Genomic DNA, 21,616 nt, shown 5'->3' with positions numbered 1-21,616 from the left:
GGTAATACTGTATGTAGTTTTGGCTACATACAGTATATACCGCTTAGCCAATCCCGGTGAGCAATGTATTCAAATGAATACAGAGCCTGCTCAGATTGGAGTAACAACCTCTGCCAATCTGAGCAGGCCACATGCAGTAGCATGCTTGGATTGGCTTTGAGAGTCAAAGAGGCGTGGGCTGATGTTACAGCCTCTGCCAATCCAAGCAGGCTTTGTATTCATTAATAGAATACATTGCTCGTTGTGATTGGCTTCAGCAAGAAAGAAGAATATGGCTCCAGAAGGAAGAAAAATTGAAGCGTCGGAAGGGGGACCGTCTTATAAGGGGAGTACAGGCAAAAAAAATCTTTAAAAAACTGTAAAATTAGGGGGTCGTCTTATACGCCCGGTCACCTTATACACCGGCAAATACGGTAATTTTATTTTTACATCCCTTGTAATAGAAAAAAGCATGACAGGTCCTCTTAAATATGAGATCTAGGGTCAAAAAGACCTCAGATCTCATATTTAAACTAAAATGAAATAAAAAAATTGTCACTTGAAAAAAAAACAACACACACAAGTGCCTTTAAGACGTATGGGTGACATTTTGATTTCGCTTCAGCCCTGCTATGCTATGGAGACGGGTGGGGGCCATCTTGCTCTCACTCGTATTCATGCCACAGAGGGAGAAGGACCCTCCATCGATACCGACGGCTCCGGTAAGCGGCGAAGGGTGTGGGAGAGCGGCTCCCTCTCCCGCCGCCAATAACAGTGATCTTGCGGCGAATCCGTCTTTCCATCCATATCCAGCTTTAAAGTGCCGACATAGATGTACTTGAGCCTGTCTTAAGTTCAGGGCTCGACGAAATCCGGGTGCCAGGTCGCAATTGCGACTAGAATTAGCGACCTGGCTCCTGGGGAAGGAAGCATAGGCCTGACACGATCGCGCGGCAGGGGCGCACGGAGACACAGGATACCCCATTTTATGTCTCCATACGCCCCCACCTCCCCCGCCGCACGACCACGTCAGCCCGCGGCTTTGCGGCCCTCTGCAGGCCTATGCTTCCTTCTGCAAGTCCAATTTTTTTTTATATTGTGAAAGATAATGTTACGCCGAGTAAATTCATACCCAACATGTCAACATGTGCAAGAGCGTCAAGGATGTGGAATTCCCATCCACAGGCGGTGGTCATTGATAGTTTCAAGAAACTATTGGATAAGCACCTGAACGACCACAACATACAGGGATATACAGTGTAATACTGATATATAATCACACACATAGGTTAGACTTGATAGACTTGTGTCTTTTCAACCTCACCTACTATACAACTATGAAAATTACATCTTTACATAAACATTTACAAAACTACTAGGCTTCACAAAAAAAACAATTGAACACCTGCGACACCTAAAAACGTACCACTCTGCACAATTCCTGCACATCATGTTGCATGAAGCTGTCCAAGGTCTCCCACCTGTAACAAAAAAAAAAAAAAATTAGCATAGAGATACAGAAATACAGAGCCAGTACACTGTAGTTGCTGAGACTACAGAGAGATGTAGAGAAGAAAATTTAGCTTTGCATAGTAAAAGACACCATGATCATCTGTACGTGTCGGACTACATTTCTGCAAGTCATCAGCAGAAACCCCCTGCAAACAACTGCACTCTTGGAACCACATCAACTCTTGTTCTGCCTTTCAGCCTACTGTACTTCATGGCCAGTGAACATGGCATTCCTGGGGACAGCAATGTGCCAGTAGGGTAGGCTTTCTTGGTTTATAGGAATGGGGGCTGCTATGGGTGATGCTACACTAAGCTATATTCCCTGACAACTTGTACAGGAGGTGGCTATTACAGTACATTGGTTTCTATGCAGTGTGTTGATTTTTTTTTTTTTTTTTATTATGATACACAAGATACAATGCCCAGTGCATAATGGAGTTCCAACATTGAAAAAAAAAAACTCAAACACACACACACACGTTATCCCCCTACTCGGAAAGAAAATGTGTTTAGGGGTGCAATTCAATGTATGCCTATACTGTGTGTAAACCATTTCCTCTAAAACTTTCAAATGACTCACCATTGTTCTAAAAATACCTTGGGGTGTTTACGCTCCAAAATGTGGTCATGCCATTGTCCTGGTGCTGTGGGACTCAACAAATGTGACAGTTGGCTCGTAAATTAAATGTGTAGTAAGAATTAAAGTGGTTGTAAACCTCCAACATGAAAGATCAACAAAGCATGACGCTTCATAGTGTCAACCTGTATGTAATAAAAAAGTGTTAGCCGAGCAGTGGAGGACACAGCAGAGGCTCCTTTATTCCATAATGCCCTGGGAAAATTAGGACAAAGCAGCTCCAGCCACTCATGTTTGTACAGAGCAGGCATATGGCAACTTCATTTGCTTGTATGTGCAGACAAAGCCATCAAGACAGCTAGCAATACTGACAGTGCCAGATAGAAGCAGAGGCATTGAGCGTAATTGCCAGTGGCAAAGCTTTTGTTTCAGCAAAGTTGAGTTGGACCAAGCCACGCGTCAGATCAAAGTTATAAATCTTGCAGAGAATTCACAAAAAATGTATGCCATCACACCAAAACCTAGCCAGACCAAAGCAGATCAGTTCCTCTACATTACTTCCCCTTTAAAGATTTTTTAAATACACCTGCAAGAGAAAGTCATAATGAGCTAGTATGCACAGCATACTAGCTCATTATGTGTCACTTACCTGATATTGAAGCCCCCGAAGTCCGCCTCAGTCCCGTCCACCTCGACAATTTCCTGTTATCGCCACTCCGGCGCCGTGATTGGCCGGAGCGGCGACGTCACTCCCGCGCATGTGCGCGGGATCGGCATGTCCGAAAACACGGCATTAACCCAGTTAATGCCATTCACAAAAACGGCAATGCTCCGTGCGCCTGTCCCAGTTTCTGTGAAAATAGGATTTTTGTACTCACCGTAAAATCCATTTCTCCGAGTTCATGGACGGACAGAGCAGCCTTTGACCTTAGGGTTATATCCGCTTCCTTCAGGAGAGTTTAGGCAGAAAAAAAACACTTTAAGTGTGAACACTTTCCTTCGTGCAGCTCCTCCCAGGGGGCGTGGCCCCCCGGGTATAACCCACACCCTGCTCTAGCAGCCTCAGTTTGTAACAAGCAGTACAAACAAAGGAGGGGTGGGTGCTGTGTCCGTCCATGAACTCAGAGAAATTTATTTTACGGAGAGTACAAAAATCCTATTCTCTTCTGTTCATGGACGGACAACAGCAGCCTTTGACCTTAGGGACGTCCCCAAGCGGTGTCAAAAATTTCGAACTTACACCCCAAACAAAAACCGGCGTTACTCAACGGAGGAACTCCAACCTTAAACTGCCGCCTGTAACACCTTGAGGCCGAAGGAGGCATCAGAAGATGCACTCACGTCCACCTTGTAAAACTTTGAAAAGCGTGGATCGACGACCAGGTCGCCACCTCACACACCTGTAACACAGAGGCTTGATGTCGGAAAGCCCAAGAGGCACCGATCGCCCTGGTCGAACGCGCCGTAACCTAAAAGGAGGCGCCCGCCCCTTTAGGGCATAGACCTGAAGCACAACCGGACGGATCCACCTTGAAATGGTGGCCGACGAGACCGCCAGACTCTTTTCAGGACCCGACACTGACACAAACGGTGAGTCCGACTTCCGGAACGGAGCCGTAGCAGATAAACACACACACACACGAAGAGCCCTAACCACATCCAGGGAATGTAAAGTGGTCTCTTTCGGGTTCTTCGGCTGAGGACATAAGGATGAAAGAACAATGTCCACATTAATGTGAAAGGCCGAAACGACCTTTGGAAGAAAAGAAGGCTGCGGTCGCAGCACCACCTCATCCTCATGGCTGACTAAGTAGGGAGCCTTGCGGGAAAAGGCCGCCAGTTCAGACACCCGTCTGATCTATGTAATAGCAACCAGAAAAAAACACCTTTTGTGATAGAGTCAACAAAAGGGGTCATCTGAATCTGGGAATCCAGAGAGGACGGGAGCTTGTCCCAATGAGACAGTATTTCACTCCGTAGCTCCCGGGTGTAGAATTGGGCATGTGGGACCGCCTCGAAAGAGGCCATCAGACCCAGAACCCTCATGCAGAATCAAAGAGACGACCACTTCTGGGCCGACAACTGCTGCACAGCAGTTCGCATGGACTTCAGTTTCTCCGTCGGGAGGAAAACCCGCGCTTCCGCACAATCCAGGAGAAGGTCGTCCAGATATTCCACGATAGCGATTCCTCGCTGCCTTAGCAGGGCCAGTATCGGGGCGAGCACTTTGGTAAAAACCTGTGGTGCCGATGCCAGGCCAAACGGAAGGGCCACAAATTGAAAGCGGTCCTCCCCGACCGCAAAAAGCAGAATCTCTGGTGCTTTGTGCAAATGGGAACATGCAGGTACGCGTCCATGATATCCAAGGACGCCATGAAGTCCCCCTGATGGAGTGCCGCCATCAACGAGCGAATCGACTCCATCCTGAATTTTTGTACCTTGAACAAACAATTGAGGGCCTTGAGGTCCAGGATTGGACGGACCCCTTCCTTCTTGGGGACCACAGATTGGAGTAAAACCCCTGAAACCGTTCCTGTGAGGGAACTGGCACAATCACTCCCCTGACCAGAAGATCCTGGACAGCCCCTGCCAGAGCCAGCCAGCGTTTGAGGAAGCTGGAGGTTGGAAGGAAAGAATCCGTTTGGTGGACAAGAGATAAACTATCTTGTACCCCGAGGAAACTACGTCGCAAACCCAACGGTCGGAAAGAAGGAACCTCCACCGAGCTGCGAAGTCGGCCCCCCACCCAAGACACGGGCGGGGGCAGACCTACATGCGGAAGCAGGTTTGTCCGCAGGCTTGTTAAGCTTGCGGTACCAGGCGCGCCCGTCCCACAGCGGGGCCTCAGCGCCTTGCGGATTTTTACCCGCCCTGCTGGGCGCACAAAAAAAAACGCTTGGGGGTAGAAAAGGAGGACCCTTGCTTACCGCGAGGCTCCTTGCCCTTCCCAGACTGAGGAAGCAGCGTGCTCTTACCACCCGTGCAATCCTTAATGTCATCCAGGGATGACCCAAAAAGCCGCTCACCCTTAAAGGGTAAATCCACCAAGGCATTTTTTGAGGATTGGTCCGCAGACCAGCATTTCAGCCACACAAGGCGGCGCAATACCACCGCCTAGGCAGAGGCCCTGGAAAGCAAGGGGAGCGTATCCAGAACCAACTCACAGACGAACATCAGACCCTGAACCAAACGTTCAGCCAGGTCCTTACAGGTCTCGAAAGCATCCCGCTCCTCCAACTCCTGCAGCAGGAGCTTTGCCCTTTCGGTCAGAGTCTGACACCAGCGTCCCAGCCAAAACCGGCCTCACCGCCGAATCCACTACAGTGAATAGGGAGCGGGCCACAGCCTCCACTCTATCAGCAGGGTCCTTAAAGGCAGGAGCCCCTTCCACGTAACGTGGTGGCTTTGCTCAATCTGGACACGGGAAAGTCCACAGAAGGAGGAGAGACCCAGTCTTTCACAAAGTCCTCCTTCTAAACAAAAACTTTCTGCGGCATATCCCATTCCTTGTACAATAAATTGTCCAAATAAGGAACACAAGGAAACACATTTGTAGTGTGCGGCGGTTTGCGGAACCCAAAAGGGACCGGCACATCTGGTGCCTCCGCCAAAACCTCTTTGAGTTTCACGCACCGCAGAAATAAGAGCTCCAACAAATTCCTTGTCAGTAGTTGACCCTGAAACAGAGTCATCCTCACTGTCCGCGTGGGTCAAGCCAGCATCCTCCGACACTACAGAACCAGAGGCAGGGGCAATAGCCGGGCATGGTTCTGTGTGAGAGGCATCCCCAGAAGCAAGCTCAGGGAGGGGGCGCTTTTTACCCCCCATCCGGGCACCAGTTGCTTCAAACCTGGTGAGAAAAAACCTCCAGGGCAGCCGACATTGCCTCAACAGATGGGGGAGGGGCATCAAGGGTTAACTCAGGCATGTGTGGGGAAGAAGTACCTGGCTCAGGCTCCATAGTGCCCCATCGCTGTGTCACCCCACTGCAAAGCAGAAACCACCCACGGTCACCTCCTGGCCGTTACACAGAGTATGGGGGCCACCAGGGAACTCACCACCCTGCCCGGCGCAGCGCGAGCTGAGAGGAGTCTGAAGTGTGCCGAGAAGCCGGCCACACTGCTGTCTGTTCCCTCAGAGATTTGCGTTCTTCCTGAGTGCCAAAACGGCCAAACTAAATCCAAGATGGCCGCAGTGTATGCAAAAAACGCCATAGGACCACAGGAAAATGACGGCCGAGCCATATAAAGCGCGACTACGGCAAAATGGCGGCCGTTGCACATTTAAAAAGACAGTGACGCAGCATTACAGCGCAGCACACACACACACACACAAAAGACCCTGTAGTGAACACACACAGCCCCCTGCAGTGAACACACACAGCCCCCGCTACACACAGGCCCGGGTGTAATAAAGAGACCCCTGAAAGCCCCCCCTCACAGCCGCTACCCAAATGGGAAAGGAGGGAAAGGAATTAAGGGAGAGAGGAAAGCAGGGCAAACCCTCAGTCGACCTCCCAGGGGAAAATTCCAGCCATACCACCTTACCTGAGCAAGGGGCCACTACTTGCCCGTCCTGCGACCACCGGCTGGAGGTATCCCAGACAGAACCAACGTCCGCATAAAACGGCATGGCTGTCGGCCAGACACACTGTGACAAAGCCATAAAGGCCGGTCATATGTGTGCCCTAGAAGAAAATGTTCCCCGGCCGCCCCTGGAGCAAAGGGGCTTGTCGTGGACGACCAAGAGCTGAGCTGAGGGCCGGCACACGCTCAATGGCCGAACATGGGGGGACTACAAGAGTCAAGACCCAGCCTGTCACCCAGTCGGCTGTTGATAGAAGAATTACAGTATTCAAAAATGCAGGAACAAAACAAAAAGCGAAAAAAAAATCTCCAGAAAACTGAGGCTGCTAGCGCAGGGTGTGGGTTATACCCGAGGGGCCACGCCCCCTGGGAGGAGCTGCACTAAGGAAAGTGTTCACACTTAAAGTGCTTTTTTTCTGCCTAAACTCTCCTGAAGGAAGCGGATATAACCCCAAGGTCAAAGGCTGCTGTGTCCATCCATGAACGGAAGAGAAATCTCCTTAACCATGTAGGTTAAGGAGATAATTCTTGCACCTACAGGTAAGCATTAATCTAGGCTTACCTGTAGGTTCAAGTAAGAGTGGGTTTACAATCACTTTAAGAACTTCCCACTAGAAAAAAAACACGTTCATGGAGATTTTTCAAGCAGTCTTGCAGCTTCAACGCTTTAAAAAAAAAAAAAAAAAAAACATAAATATATAGGTTCATGCACCATTTTTCAAATGCAGCAGCATTACACTATGCAATTTCCCAGCGGTTCCTGCACCCACAAATGTGCTGCTTTTTTAGATGCGTGGGGGGAGGCTCAATTAAGGTCACCTGCACGTGTTTTGAGAGAACAGGTACGATACCCACAATAGTGTGAACTTAGTCCAAATGCTATGGGCACATTCATGAGCATTGCAAGCAAGCAAGAAATGCTAAAGCTGCCTACTCATAAGCTCATACATGATGTCAACAAGGTGGAATTCCACTTATATGTTGGAGCGTTATCTGGAGCAGCAGGCAGCTGCATTGACCGACAAGACCCTGAAAAAAATGTCAGACATCATCACCCTGTCTGCTGTGTGGCAGAGGAGGTCCTCCAGGTGCTTAAACCCCTCAAAACGGTTACATCTCTGCCAAGCACTGAAACTTCACCATTTGTGTCAATGATCCTGCCGCTGAAAACAAGGATTCTACAAATCCATGGCTCCAAGTGTGGAAGACAACACCATCACTCGAGATGTAAATACTGCCATTAGAGAGGACCTGCAGCCCAGATACACTTCACCCCCCTACTCTACAGGACTACCTTCACAGATCTACTGCCCTGGATCTGAGGTTCAAGTCCCTGTCTCACATGGCCTACGCCAGATGACATACAGAAAGGTAAAGAAAAAGATTTAAAAATTATAAATTTTAATCTAAATAAACATTTTCAGTAATAATGGCTTTTGTTAAATGTTATTGCCACATTTTTCATGTCTATGAAACATGAACATAAATAAATAGGTTTAATTAAATTAAAAGTAAATTAAAAAAAAAATTCTGCAGGGTCAAGCTGCAGAGCCAACAAGAGCAAACTTGGACACATCTCCTCCACAAAAGAATTTGGCGATGGCAGAAATTTTTGGAGAGATCTTTGCCAGCAAAGACATGGACAGCATGACTCCTGCTGACAAAGAGGTGGTGGCATCCTACCTGCTTGCAGCAAGTGGCATTACAGTGAATGGTGATCCACTGACATGGTGGAAAAGCAATGAGTGTTATTACCCTCATATTGGTAAGATGCCATCTTGCTGTGCCAGGTTCTTCAGTTCCTTCCGAGAGAGTTTTCTCAACAGCAGGGCACATGTTGACTGCAAAGAGGTCCACACTCTCCCCAGACAATGTAGACATCCTTGTCTTTCATAATTTTTTTTTTTTTTTTTTTTTTTTTTACTAGTAATGGCGGCGATCAGCGATTTTTATCGGTACTGCGACACTATGCTTAAAACGTTTTTTCCCGCAAGAACTCATCCATGTGGTCTTTTATTATACGTTCCAGTATCTTCCCAACTATAGAAGTTAAACTAACAGGTCTATAGTTACTTGGTAAAGACATTGTTCCCTTTTTAAATATAGGCACCACATTGGCCCTGCGCCAATCCAGTGGTACTATTCCTGTCATTAATGAGTCCCTAAAAACTAGATACAATGGCTTTGAAATTACAGAGCTCAATTCTTTTAGGATGCGAGGGTGGATGCCATCTGGTCCAGGTGCTTTATCCACCTTTATTCTGTCTAAATATTTCTGGACCATATCACTTTTGAGCCATAGTGGATTTGGGGCTGTGTCACTCCCACCCCCATTATGGACATGAGCTCCCCCATGCTCCATTGTATACACAGAGCTGAAGAAAGCATTTAATAAATTTCCCCTCTCTTTGTCCCCAGTCACCCACTCTAGATTATTTTGTAAGGGGCCTACATGCTCAGACTTGACCATTTTACTATTAATATATTTGAAGAATTTTTGGGGGTTTGTCCTACTATCTTTTGCAATCTGTCGTTCATTTAGAATTTTTGCATCCTTGATTTCCTTTTTGCATATCCTGTTATATTCTTTGTAACATTTAAACGACACTAGTGTTCCTTAATTTTTAAAATTTTGTAAAAGCCATTTCCTTTTTGTTTATAGCTTTTTTTAACTTTGACCGTGAGCCACATAGGTTTTATCTTTAGCCTTTTAAACTTATTGCCCATGGGAACATACTTTGTAGTGAGTTCATAAACGGTCTTTTTGAAAAATTCCCATTTCTGTTCTGTGTTCATCAATGCCAATATTCCCTCCCAGTCCAAATCCTGGAGAGCAGCCCTCACCCTTGGAAAATTTGCGCTCTTGAAATTAAGTGTTTTTTACCTTTCCTGTATGTATTTCTCACTGCTACCCAGGTGTTCCTTTATCTGAACATTAGTAATAAGCTCTGCATGGTTTGAGATTATCAGGTCCAACAGAGCATCATTCCTAGTTGGGGCCTCAATAAACTGCACCATAAAATTGTCCTGCAATAGGCTTTTAAATCTTCGCCCTTGAGCTGTCCCAGCAGTGCCATTATTCCAGTCAATTTCTGGGTAATTAAAACCCCCCATTATTATCACCATCCCAGCCCTTGCAGCCCTTTCCATCTGTGCAAGGAGCCGAGTCTCCACCTCCTAGTTAACATTGGTTGGTCTATAACAAACTCCAATGATTAACTTTGAACTACGCACATCTGTATGCAGTTCCACCCATAATGCTTCAGCTTCACACTCTCCATCAACCAGGTCCTCTTTCACGCTTGCTTTGAGGTCACTTCTCACATAGAGACAGACCCCGCCACCTTTGCTTTTTACCCTGTCTTTCCGAAAGAGCATAGCCAGGAATATTAATAGCCCAGTCATGTGAGAAATGAAGCAAAGTTTCAACAATACCGATTACATCATAGCTCTCCTCATGCACCAGAGCTTCCAAAACACCTGTTTTGCTTGGCAAACTTCTGGCATTGGTGAACACTTTACTGCATTACTATATTTTGACCGGTCACATACTATCCTCTTGGGTGTTCCGAGATTGCAACTAGGACCTGCTACTCTACTTACCTTGGTTTATGTGCTTTGGTTACCCTACCTCTAATGCCCCTAATACTACCCTCTTGAATATGTTCCACACGGACTATCTCTGGCCCCCCCCCCCCCCCCCTAGTTTAAAAAAAAACCTAACTTTTTGGCCATCCTTATTCCCAGCTGATCTGCACTCTCCTCATTTAGGTGCAGTCTGTCCCTTCTATAGTACTGGTTATCGACTGAGAAGTCGGCCCAGTCCTCCTGGTGTGGCTCGATGTACAGGTAGTATTCCTGAGAATACTACCTTGGAGGTCCTTCTCCTCAATTTAGCTCCCAAGTTCCTAAAATTGTTCTTTAGGACACTCCATCCTCCTCTGACTTTGTCATTGGTGCCAACGTGCACCATGACAGCTGGGTCTTCCCCAGCCCCTCCCAGTAATCTGTCCACCAGATCCGTGATGTGCCGAACCCGAGCGCCCGGTAGACAACATACAGTTCGGCGCTTCATGTCTTTGTTACAGATTTCCCTCTCTGTCCTCCTAAGAATTGAGTCCCCTACCACAAGAATCTGCCTTTCCTTTCCCTTCGCTTCCTCCCCACTCTCACTGGAGGAGTTCTTCCCCTGGCAGCTAGGAGAGTCCCTCAGCTCCAGCAGTGCCGGTCCCTGACTGGTTTCACCAATGTCAATCAATGGAGCATACTTATTGGGATGCTCCAGCCCTGGATCGGCCTCTCCTTGGCCCTTGCCCCTCTACCCTTCCTGACTGTCACCCATCTACTATTTTCTAGTGCCTGCACCTCTTTGTCTCCGCCCACCTCTGTGCTGGCCCCAGCCATCACCTGCTGGGTACATTTCCGGCTCTCCTTTAATGTGGAGAGTCTTCCCAGTGCCGACAGCTGCTTTCCCAGATTCAGAACCTGGGCTTCCAGGGAAACAATGTTATAAAAAAAGGAAAAATATTGATACGCTGAAATCAACTTTTGCCGATATGTGTACAATATGTGCAGAATTGATACCAAATATACATTTAGGAGGGTATCAATAAGATAAATTGTGAGATGATCCATAAGTGCAAAGAACAACCTCAAGTGTAGCAAATGTCCAGTTCTGAGTAGTAGTACTTATAATACAAAAAGGGGAAGAGCCTAGTGACGCGATCAACAGACGTTCATCCGTGTGAGGAGATCGATATACTGAGCGGCTTGTAAGGCTATGTTCAAAGGCTGTATCTGAAGAGGGGATTCGTGAGTGCATCTGCTTTTTTGCTGTTGTCCATGCTTAATCTGTGATCCACAGTATTGCACCATATCGCTTTCCTTATTCCTTTTGAGTTATAGCGCCCTGAAGAAGCAAGGTGTCCTCATATGCTGTGCCATTTGGAAGCAATTAAGCACCAGTCCACACTTATTAATCTGAAGTTTCAAGGTGTCTGCTTGTTTTGTTTGAAAGCTTAACAACACATCAGCCTGTGATAGCAAGTGGGTGTGGAACCCTTTTGTATTATAAGTACCACTACTCAGAACTGGACATTTGCTACACTTGAGGTTGTTCTTTGCACTTATGGATCATCTCACAATTTGTTTGTTATTGTGTTTCCTTATTGATACCCTCCTGAGTGTGTATTTTTGGCATCAAATCTGCACATATTGTACATACATCAGCAAAAGTTGATTTCAGCGCATCACTATTTTTCCTTTTTTAATATCATTTTGGTTTTGTACACCTGTGTGTATGCAGCGATATCATTTGGGTATTTTTGTTGTGTTTTTTCCTTTCAAATTTAATAGTTAGCGCTGTAGTACATTTCTCACAGGGAAACAATGTGCTTACATTTTGCACAGCAGTAATCTCCCTCGATCAGATGATTAAGGAACGCATACATGCCGCAAGATGTACACCGAGTCGCCCCGCCACACCCACCAGGTATCGTACCTATTAATTTAATGAGAATTAGAGATTATACCCTGTCCAAATTTCCTAATAACTAGCTTCCTGACACTACTACTCAACAAGACAATACACAGGTACTCACAGGCCCGCGTGCACTCGCAGACCAACAGGCCCGCGTGCACTCGCAGGCCCGCGTGCACTCGCAGACCAACAGGCCCGCGTGCACTCGCAGACCAACAGGCCCGCGTGCACTCGCAGACCAACAGGCCCGCGTGCACTCGCAGACCAACAGGCCCGCGTGCACTCGCAGACCAACAGGCCCGCGTGCACTCGCAGGAGGGCGTGTTTTTTTTTGTCGGGGGTTACTGTGTAATGTTTTTGTCTTCTATGTATAAGAAGTTTAAAATAACAGGAGTATGGATATTATTTTAGAAGAGGATTTATATAGAAATAAGAGACAGTAAGGCCTCCCTATGAGGTATGTCACTATGACACATTTTTCATATGGTATATATATGTAGTGCAAATTTTATGTGCGGTTGTACCTGTTCTGTTTGTTTTTTCCTGTACTCCTGCAAAAAAAAAATCAATGGGGCACCGCGGTTATACCGCCGGCAAAGCGTTTGCGGTGGCTTTTAACCCTTCCTCGACCGCTAGCGGCCGAATAGCACTCCGAAATTGACAGTAAAGCACCACTAAAAAATAGCGCCACCCACGCGTGAAAAGGGGCTTTAAAGTGTGAGCACTGAAAGCTGAAAATTGGCCTGGGCAGGAAGGGTGTGAAAATGCCCAGCAGGCAAGTGGTGAATGCAGTCTATGCAGCAGCCCCTCTCCCCCCCCCCTCGATTCAGCCATGTTGCATGAGAGACTCGGCTGTCTGGGACTCTCCCTCCTCACTGGCTGGAGACAGCAGCGAAGTGCCATTGGCTCTTGCTGCAGTCAAAGTGTCAGCGACATTTGGCTGTACGCAGAGCACACAACCAAATCTCGTCTCCTGTGCCAATAAGCACATTTCATCTAATGATATAATGCATCTTACCACTCATTCTATTTCCCGTTCATCCCCAGTAAACAGACATGACCACACCTTCGTCCTCATCTCAGCATCACTCCTCCAGGGAGCAGTGAGCCTGGCTCTTATTGGTAAAAAGACAAAAGATTTCACAAAACAGGAAGTGATGGCTCCAGTAGCCTATCACTTACTCCACAGGATGTGACAATACAGGAAACCCTTCCAACAGGCTTGGTTAAATAAAAACGACATAAATACTACAAAAACCAATGAACACAGTTCCTGATGAAGGGAGCTTATCTGCAGGTATACGCCCATGGCACCAAATATGTTGATCAGGCAAACAGGTGACACAAGCGCACATCAGCCAAACCGATAATGCATTTGCAGAACAAACACATCTCCTCAGACGAACGTCTGTGCACCACTCGCCGGCAGACATATCCTCACTCCGCAAACATCCTTCTCCAACCTCAGGAAGTTTATCTCAACCAGCGTCAGTCTGCCCCAGTCAGCTCTTAAGAGCGGGCTGAGGGAGAACACTGGGTGACACTGACAAAATACATCTTCTTAAAATTTTCCACAACAAAAGTCAGTGAGTCAATGAGGCGAGGGAGGGGGCAGGTCCGGGCCTCGGCTTTGTGCCCGATTGGACACAGAGCTGCGGTTTGGCTCGGGTGCCCCATAGCAAGCCGCTTGCTGTAGGGGTACTCAACAGGAGGGAGGGGCCAGGAGCGCCGAAGAGGAGGTTCTGGGCTGCTCTATGCAAACCCACTGCACAGGGCAGGCAAGTATAACCTTTAATATTTTGAGAAAAAAAAAAACCACTAGACTTTAGTATCACTTTAAAGCAGAACTCCGGGCACCTTGCCCCCCATGTCCTTGTTGCTCATCTACCTTCACCAAGTTTGCCATCCGTGTTCTTCTGGGCTCTGTAGTTCCTCTGTAATAGGCTGCTGAAAACAGTCATTGCCTGCTGACATCCTGTTTGTAAGACCGCTGGCTTCTACCCCTCTCCTAAGCTCAGCCAGCGGTCTGACATGCCCATTTGTAGCCTTCAGAAAGAGCAGGGAGGAAGCAGACATGCTGTGGTAAGAGTTAGGGGTCTCGCACTCCCCAGTTTGTGACGCCCATGGAGGTGTCGTCCTCACACTCTCTCTCCTCCCTCCTTCTCCCTGCCAGCAATCCACCCTCCCATGGTACCCACCGCACCCCCGATTTTTTTAAAGGTCCCGAGGGATGGACAGGGTGCCACAAGGGGGAGCTGAAAGAACTATGAATATAGGTTTTCAGTGAAAGGGATGAAGCTTGAGGTCTTTATTAGGGTAATGAGAGCTAGATTTTGCTTCGCTTTTTAGGTGGGCCAGAGTAAACTCTGGGATAGCATAGACTGTTCTCCCTGCAGGCAAAAGTATGAGAAAAACAAATTGGCTGAATGCGCTGATTGGCTGTTTTTTCAGCATGCGTGTCTGACAGAAGCCAGCAAGGTTCTTCTGTCGGGCCAGCTGACATACACATGGGCTGATCGGCCAGTTTTAATCGAACCAGCCGATGCCACCCGACAGTTGGCCCATTTGTACTAGGGCTTTAGGGACCCCCTCTACCCTTTAGGACCTAGATTTCAAATGACATCCCGGTAAGCTAGAGACTAAAAACAGGGTGTAATAGCCTTCAGAAAACTGCTCCATAAAAAGGATAAAGCCAGTCAGAGACCATCCAAATGTAATTCCATGTATGGGCAGGCTGGTAGTACAGAAGTATCTACAGATTGACTTCTGTACAATCAACCTGTTTTTTCTCGATCAGTGCCAACGGCTATAGCTGGCAGGCATGAGCAATGTATTCTGGTAGCGGGTTAACTTCCCTACTGTCAGAATATAATAGCTCACTGGGAAGGATTCACCCATGCCTACTGTGTGGAAGGGGAAAATTGGGTAATTTTTTTCCCCATTCGACCCACTAGATGACTGAAAAGATTTTTTTTTTTAATCCCAAAAATATATCAAATAGGTTTATATTAGTCTTTAAACATATGGTACAAGAGGATAAAAGGAATATCCCTTTACCCAAAAAAATTGGATTTTTGTACTCACCGTAAAATCCATTTCTCTGAGTTCATGGATGGACAGCAATTGACCTTAGGGTTTATCATCCTTCCTTTCAGGAGAGACTAGGCAGAAAAAAACAACACTTCAAGTGTTAAAACACTTCTCAGTATAGCTCCTCCCAGGGGGCGGGGACCCCATGTATATCCCTCACTCTGCCTCAGCAGCCCCAGTTCGTAACAAGCAGTACAGAGGGGAGGGTGCTGTGTCCGTCCATGAACTCAGAAATGGATTTTACGGCGGACACAGCAGCAATTGACCTTAGGAACGTCTCCAAGCAGTGTCAAAAAAATTAGAGGGGTGGGAAAAAACACAGCAAATTAAGCTTCACCCCAAACAAACCAGAGTGCCTCAAATGGAGGAACTTCAACCTTAAACAGCCGCCTGCAAAAACTTGCGGCCAAAGGAGGCATCCGAAGATGCACTCACATCCACCTTCGAAAACTTGAAAAGGTGTGGGTTGACGACCAGGTCGCTGTCTTACACACCTGTAAAACAGACGCTTGATGGCGGAAAGTCCAAGAGGATCAATCGCCCTGGTCGAATACGCCGTAACCAGAAAGGGGGGCACCCGCCCCTTTTAGGGCATAGGCCTGGAGCACGACCTGTATGCTCCACCTGAAAAATGGAGGCCGACGATCGCCAGACCTTTTTTAGGACCAGTCACTGACACGAACAGTGAGTCCGACCTCCGGAACGGAGCCGTAGTAGACAAGTACGCCAGTTGGGCTCGCACCGCGCCCAAGGAAAGTAACGTGGCCTCCTTCGAGTTGTCCAGCTGAGGACATAAGGATAGTAAAACCAATGTCCTCAATGTGAAAACAATCTGAAACAACCTTTGAAAGGAACGATGGCTGCGGCCGCAGCACCACCTTATCCTTGTGGATGACCAAGTAAAAGCCTTGCAAGACAAGGCCGCCAGATCCCAAACTCGTCTGACCTAAGGAATGGCTACGAGGAAGACCAACTTCTGGAGACAGAGTCAACAGAGGAATCTCCCGAATGTCCTCAAATCGGAGCCCTTTTGAAGCACCGAGAGGGCCGAATTCAAGTCCCACAGAGGCAGTGGAGGACGCACAGGAGGGGCCACATGCCTGACCCCCTGTACAAATGTACGCACCAGGGAGTGCGTCGCCAACGGCTGCTGAAAATAAACAGCCAAGGCCGAAATCTGACCCATAACCGTACTTAAGGCGAGAGCCTGATCCACTCCCCGCTGTAGGAACAGCAGAATCCGGGACAGCACGCATGTGCGGGGGTGCCATTTCATCTCTGCACACGTAGAGATGTAGGCCTTCCACGTACGATGGCAAACCCTACGTGAAGTAGACTTCCGTGCAAGTAGCATGGTAGAGATTTAGGAGTCCGACGGACCTCGGTCCTTCAGCACCTGGCTCCCAACAGCCATGCCGTTAAAGCCAGCGACTGTAAAGCAGGGTAAGAAAAATCGGACCCTGCGACAGAAGATCTACTCTCAGGGGTAGAAGCCAAGGGACGTCTGCCACCAGACGCACAAGGAACGGCGCGGCCAAACCAGAGCGACCAGGATTGTTGGTAACCCCTCCGTTTCCACTCTGCGCAACAGGCGAGGAAGAAGCTCCAGAGGAGGGAAGGCATAGACTAGGCAATAGTGACCCCACGGTGCCACAGAGTCAGAATTCTCTTGCAAAAGCGAAACGAGGACCACATCTGGGTCACTAACTGCTGCACCGCAGATTGCAGTGTCTGGAGTTCTTCCGTCGGGAGAAAAACTCGCTTCTGAGGAATCGAGGACCAACCCCAAGTATTCCAGACGCTGAGACGGTACCAACATTGACTTCTGGACATTCAGTAGCCACCTGAATCTTTTGGAGGGGCTGGCAGGTGATGGACCATCCTCGCCTAAGACTGAGCTTAAAGAAGCTCTCAGGAGAAGGTCGTCCAGGTATCCCACAATAGCGATTCCGCGCTGCCTTAGCAGGGCCATATGGGAATATGCAGGTACGCGTCCTGAGTACCCAAGGATGCCCCAAAGTCCCCCTGATGGAGTGCCGCCACTACAGAGCGAACAATTCCATCCTGAACCTTTGCACTTTGACAGAGTTAAGGGCCTTAAGGTCCAGGATTGGACGGACCCCTTCCTTTTTTGGGGACTACAAACAGATTGGAGTAAAAACCCCTGAAACCGTTCCCTTGAAGGAACCGGTAAAAATGACTCCCCTGACCAGCAGATCCTGACCAGCCCGACAGGGCCACCCGCCGTACCGGAGGAAGCTGGAAGGAAAAATCTGTTTGGTGAACAAGAGAGAAACTACATTGTACCCTGAGGAAATTACCTTCGCAAACCCAGCGGTCGGAAAGAGGGATCTCCACCGAGCCGCGCATCCACAAAGTTGGCCCCCCACTCGAGTGTCTGGCGGGGGCAGACCTACATGCAGAAGCAGGCTTGTGGTATCAGGTGTGCTTTTGATCTACAGCGGGTGCCTTCGCACCCTGGAAAACGTTTTCCTGCCGCACCTGGGGGGGGGGGGGCGAAAAAACGCTTGGGGGAGGTAATAGAGGGACCCTGCTTATGACGAGGCTCCTTACCCTTCCCAGATTGTGGGAGCAGAGTGCTCTTACCCCCTGTAGCATCTATAATGATGGCATCCAGAGACGCCCCAAAAAGCCATGCGCCCTTCAAGGGTAAGTCCCCTAAGGACCTTTTAGAGGTTTGGTCCGCAGACCAACACTTTAGCCACCCAGGATGGCATAGTACCACCGCATAGGCGGAGGCCTTGGAGAGCAAGAGGAGCGTATCCAGGGCCAATTCACAGACAAACTGCAGGCCCTGCACCAACTGGTCATCCAGGCCCACACAGAGCTCAGGAGCATTATGCGCCTCCAGCTCCTGCAGCAGGGACTTTTCCCGCTCGGTAACTGTCTGCGACACTAGAGCTCCGGCCAAAACCGGGCTCACTGCCGACCCCATTACTGTGAACATGGAGCGGGCCACAGCCGCAGCTCTCCTATCTGTGGGGTCCATAAAGGCGGGAGACCCTTCCACAGGTAACGTGGTAGACTTGTTCAGTCTGGACACAGGACTTTTTTTTTTTAATCTTCCTCGAGAGCATAACAGACCTCAAAATATTTTGGTACATTAAAAACTTTCTGCGGCCGATCCCATTCCTTGTATAATATTTTGTCCAGATAAGGAACAAAGGGAAACACTTTTGCGGTGCGGGCGGCGTGCAGGACCCAAAAGGGACCGGCATCTGTGATGTCTCCGCCGTCCTCAAGTTTTTGAGTATCCCGCACCGCAGTGATAAGAGCTCCAACAAAACGCCTTATCAAGCGCTGACCCTGAAGCAGAGTCATCCTCACTGACCGTGTGGGCTAAGCCTGCAACATCTGACAAGACAGAACCAGAGCCAGCAGCAGGGTCTGGTTCCGTGTCAGAGCCGTCCCCAGGCGCAGGGAGGTTTTTTTTACCCCCCTTCTTGCCGCTTGTCACTTCAATCCTGGCGATAGACGACTAAGGGACTGCCGTATGGGCTCTACAGAGACCGCAGGGGCACTAAGGGTTAACTCAGGCATGGTTGGGGTAGAAGCCTCTGTTCAGACTCCATGTTGACCCACCGCTATGCCGACCTAGTACTGCAAGGCAGAGACCCATAGGTCACCCTCCCAGCTGCAAAACAGAGAGCAGGGGACTCCCAGGTAACTCACCACCCGGCCAGGCTGTAGTGCTGCTGAAGCGCTGAGTGTACGGTCCGCTCTTCACCGTCCCTCAGGAAGCAATTTGTGGGCTGCAAAATGGCGGCCATACACGTGTTTAAAGCAACAGTGACAGCAGAAAACACAGCCCAGCACACACAGCAACTCCAGTACAACAAATTAATAAGAAGGGAGAAGCTGCTGCTCCAGGTGAGCACACCTGAGCAATCAATATCCTCTTAGAAACAGGTGGGTGCCTGCAATGCATGAGGCAAAAACTTGAAGGCAGGGTATGGACAGCCGCACACCAATGAATCTTAAAAAAGTAAGCCTTTATTGGTGAAAAAGGAAAGGCACTACAAAAAATAGCACCACACAGCAGCACAGCCCCTGTAGTGACAGAGCCCGAGGTGACAGAGTCCTGTATCCAATCTTTCTGTAGACTGCACACCAATATTAGAGCATTTACTATGCCCTTAAATGGATGAAAAATACACAAAATGTTATGGCAGTCATACCGACTACATTGTTTTTAGTCACCGACACATTTTGTAAATTAGTTCTGGCATAACTCTGATCTGAACTGTATAAATGTTTAGAGTCAAAATACCAAAATCAAAGTAGCAATGGTAGTGCATTTCACTTCAGTTTTTCCTTTAAAATACAAAACCCTGCCCACATTTTCCCAAATGTATACTGCATTGTAAAATAAGGTGAATATGTGTATGTTTTAATGAATTTGCAAACTAGTTGTTTGGTTCAATGAGATTGAGTGCTGTGCATGCCTTAAACTTTTCCACTGGTCACTTCTGAACAGCTCCAATGAATGATGCAACAGAAACTGGGCAGGCTGCACTAAGTTTTAAAAAAAATTAAAAAATGTATAGGATTTTTTTACTCAAAAAGGAGTACAAACAGAAAAGGAGGGGTGGGTGCTGTGTCCATCAATGAACTTTAGAGAAAAGGATTTTACGGCGATTTTCAAAAATCCTACTCTTTCGTTCATTGACGGACACAGCACTTTAATCTTGACCTTAGGGACATCCCCAAGCAGTGTATAAAAACCGAGGGGTGGGAACAGCAACAAAAAAAAAACTTCACCCATAACAACTAGAGCTCCTCAACGGAGGAGTTGCAACCTTAAACAGCAGCCTGCAAAACCTTGCGGCCGAAGGAAGCATCCGCAGATGCGCTCACATCAACCTTGTAAAATTTTGTGAAACTGAACGGATGACCAGGTCGCCGCCATACACACCTGTGAGACAGACGCTTCATGTCGGAAAGCCCAGGAGGCACCAATTGCCCTGGTCGAATGTGCCGTGACAGGAAAGGGAGGCGCCCTCCCTGGATCACGATTTGTATTGAAATGGTGGCCGACGAAACCGCCAGGCCCTTCTTCGAACCAGCTGTGAAAAAGCAAGCTGTGGCCATTCCCATTCTTTGTACATAAACTAATCAAAGTAAGTTAGGTAGGGTAACACCTTAGCCGCGCGGGCTGGTTTGTGGGACCCAAAATGGACAGACACCTCTGTAGATGCCCCCATCGTATCCCCCATCTTTAGGGCATCCCGTACTGCTGTGATAAGTGCCCCTACAAGCACCCTTTCCTGCACTGATCCGGACACCGAGTCATCTTCACTATCCAAATGGTCCTGGTCCGCATCCTCAAACGCCAGAACAGGGGCCATGTGCCACAGCAAGGCAGAGTCTAAATCAGAGCTTTCCCCAAAAGATGGTGGGGGGAGGGTGCGCTTTTTTTTACCCCCTTTGCCCTGCAAGCCACTTCCACCCTGGCAACGAAAGACTCCAGGACTGCCGACAAAGCGTCCACAGGCACCGCAGGTGCAGGAGGACTGGTTGCCATTACAGGGATGTCTGGAGAAGAAGCGCCAGCTTCTGACGCCATGCTGACCCACCCGCCTGACACCATTAGGGACCGCAGGCCAGGTCCATCCTCCTAGCTGCCACAGACTGAGGGACACCCCGCAGGACTCACCACCCCGGCCCAGGTACTGCACGGTGCTCTCCCTCATGAGGTGTTTCTGTGCATTTCGCGCCATTCCAGAAGGATAACCAGTGCTAGAGGCAAAAACAAGCTGACACTACAAGAAAATGACCGCCGACCTCCTCAGCAAGAAAACGCCTGAGGGCTCCGGAGAAATGGCAGCCAGACTTTCAGACTAAGGCTACAGGAAAATGGCCACCGAACCTTCTGACTAAAACTACAGGATCTCTGTGCGGTGGCCTTTCACAAAAGTGCACACCAAACACACCACTACGCCCCAAAAATAGGGAAGGGAACAGCGGACCCCAAACACCTAGCTTCATGGCACCGACAGCAATCCATAAGGACACTGTGCATTTGTATTTCCACTAAAGCATGCAGAGCATATCGACAACACTGCTGCTAATTGGGAGGCAGTGGTTTGGTGTTGTCAGCCTCCAGCAGGATGCATCATAGCTGGCAGAATCTACAACACGATTCGAAAACGAGTTTTGAAATGTATTAAACTAGGGACATTTTTACCTTAACCACTACAGCCCCGAGCCTCTCTGAGATTTGGTGTTCACAAGTTAACTTTTTTTTGCTAGAAAATTACCTGGAACCCCCAAACAATTTTTTTATTTTTTATTTAACACCCTAGAGCAGGGGTCTTCAAACTACGGCCCTCCAGTTGTTCAAGATCTACAATTCCCATCATGCTTAGTCAT

The 21,616-nt window shown here is 48.3% G+C and overlaps 1 protein-coding gene across 2 annotated transcripts in view; it reads right to left on the bottom strand.

Moving 5' to 3' along the window:
• The window catches only part of USP7 (ubiquitin specific peptidase 7), a 507,717-nt gene that overhangs the window by 305,155 nt on the left and 180,946 nt on the right, over positions 1 to 21,616 (bottom strand). For both annotated transcript variants that reach the window (XM_040356967.1, XM_040356966.1), the window contains exon 8: positions 1,406 to 1,460. In XM_040356967.1, the coding sequence (XP_040212901.1) occupies positions 1,406 to 1,460 (55 nt within the window). The remainder of the gene's footprint in view (positions 1 to 1,405; positions 1,461 to 21,616) is intronic.

The sequence above is a fragment of the Rana temporaria genome, chromosome 6 (genome assembly GCF_905171775.1).
Source record: "Rana temporaria chromosome 6, aRanTem1.1, whole genome shotgun sequence".
Lineage (NCBI taxonomy): Eukaryota > Metazoa > Chordata > Amphibia > Anura > Ranidae > Rana > Rana temporaria.
Note: the sequence above shows the minus strand (reverse complement) of the source record. Positions and strands in the feature narration are given on the sequence as shown.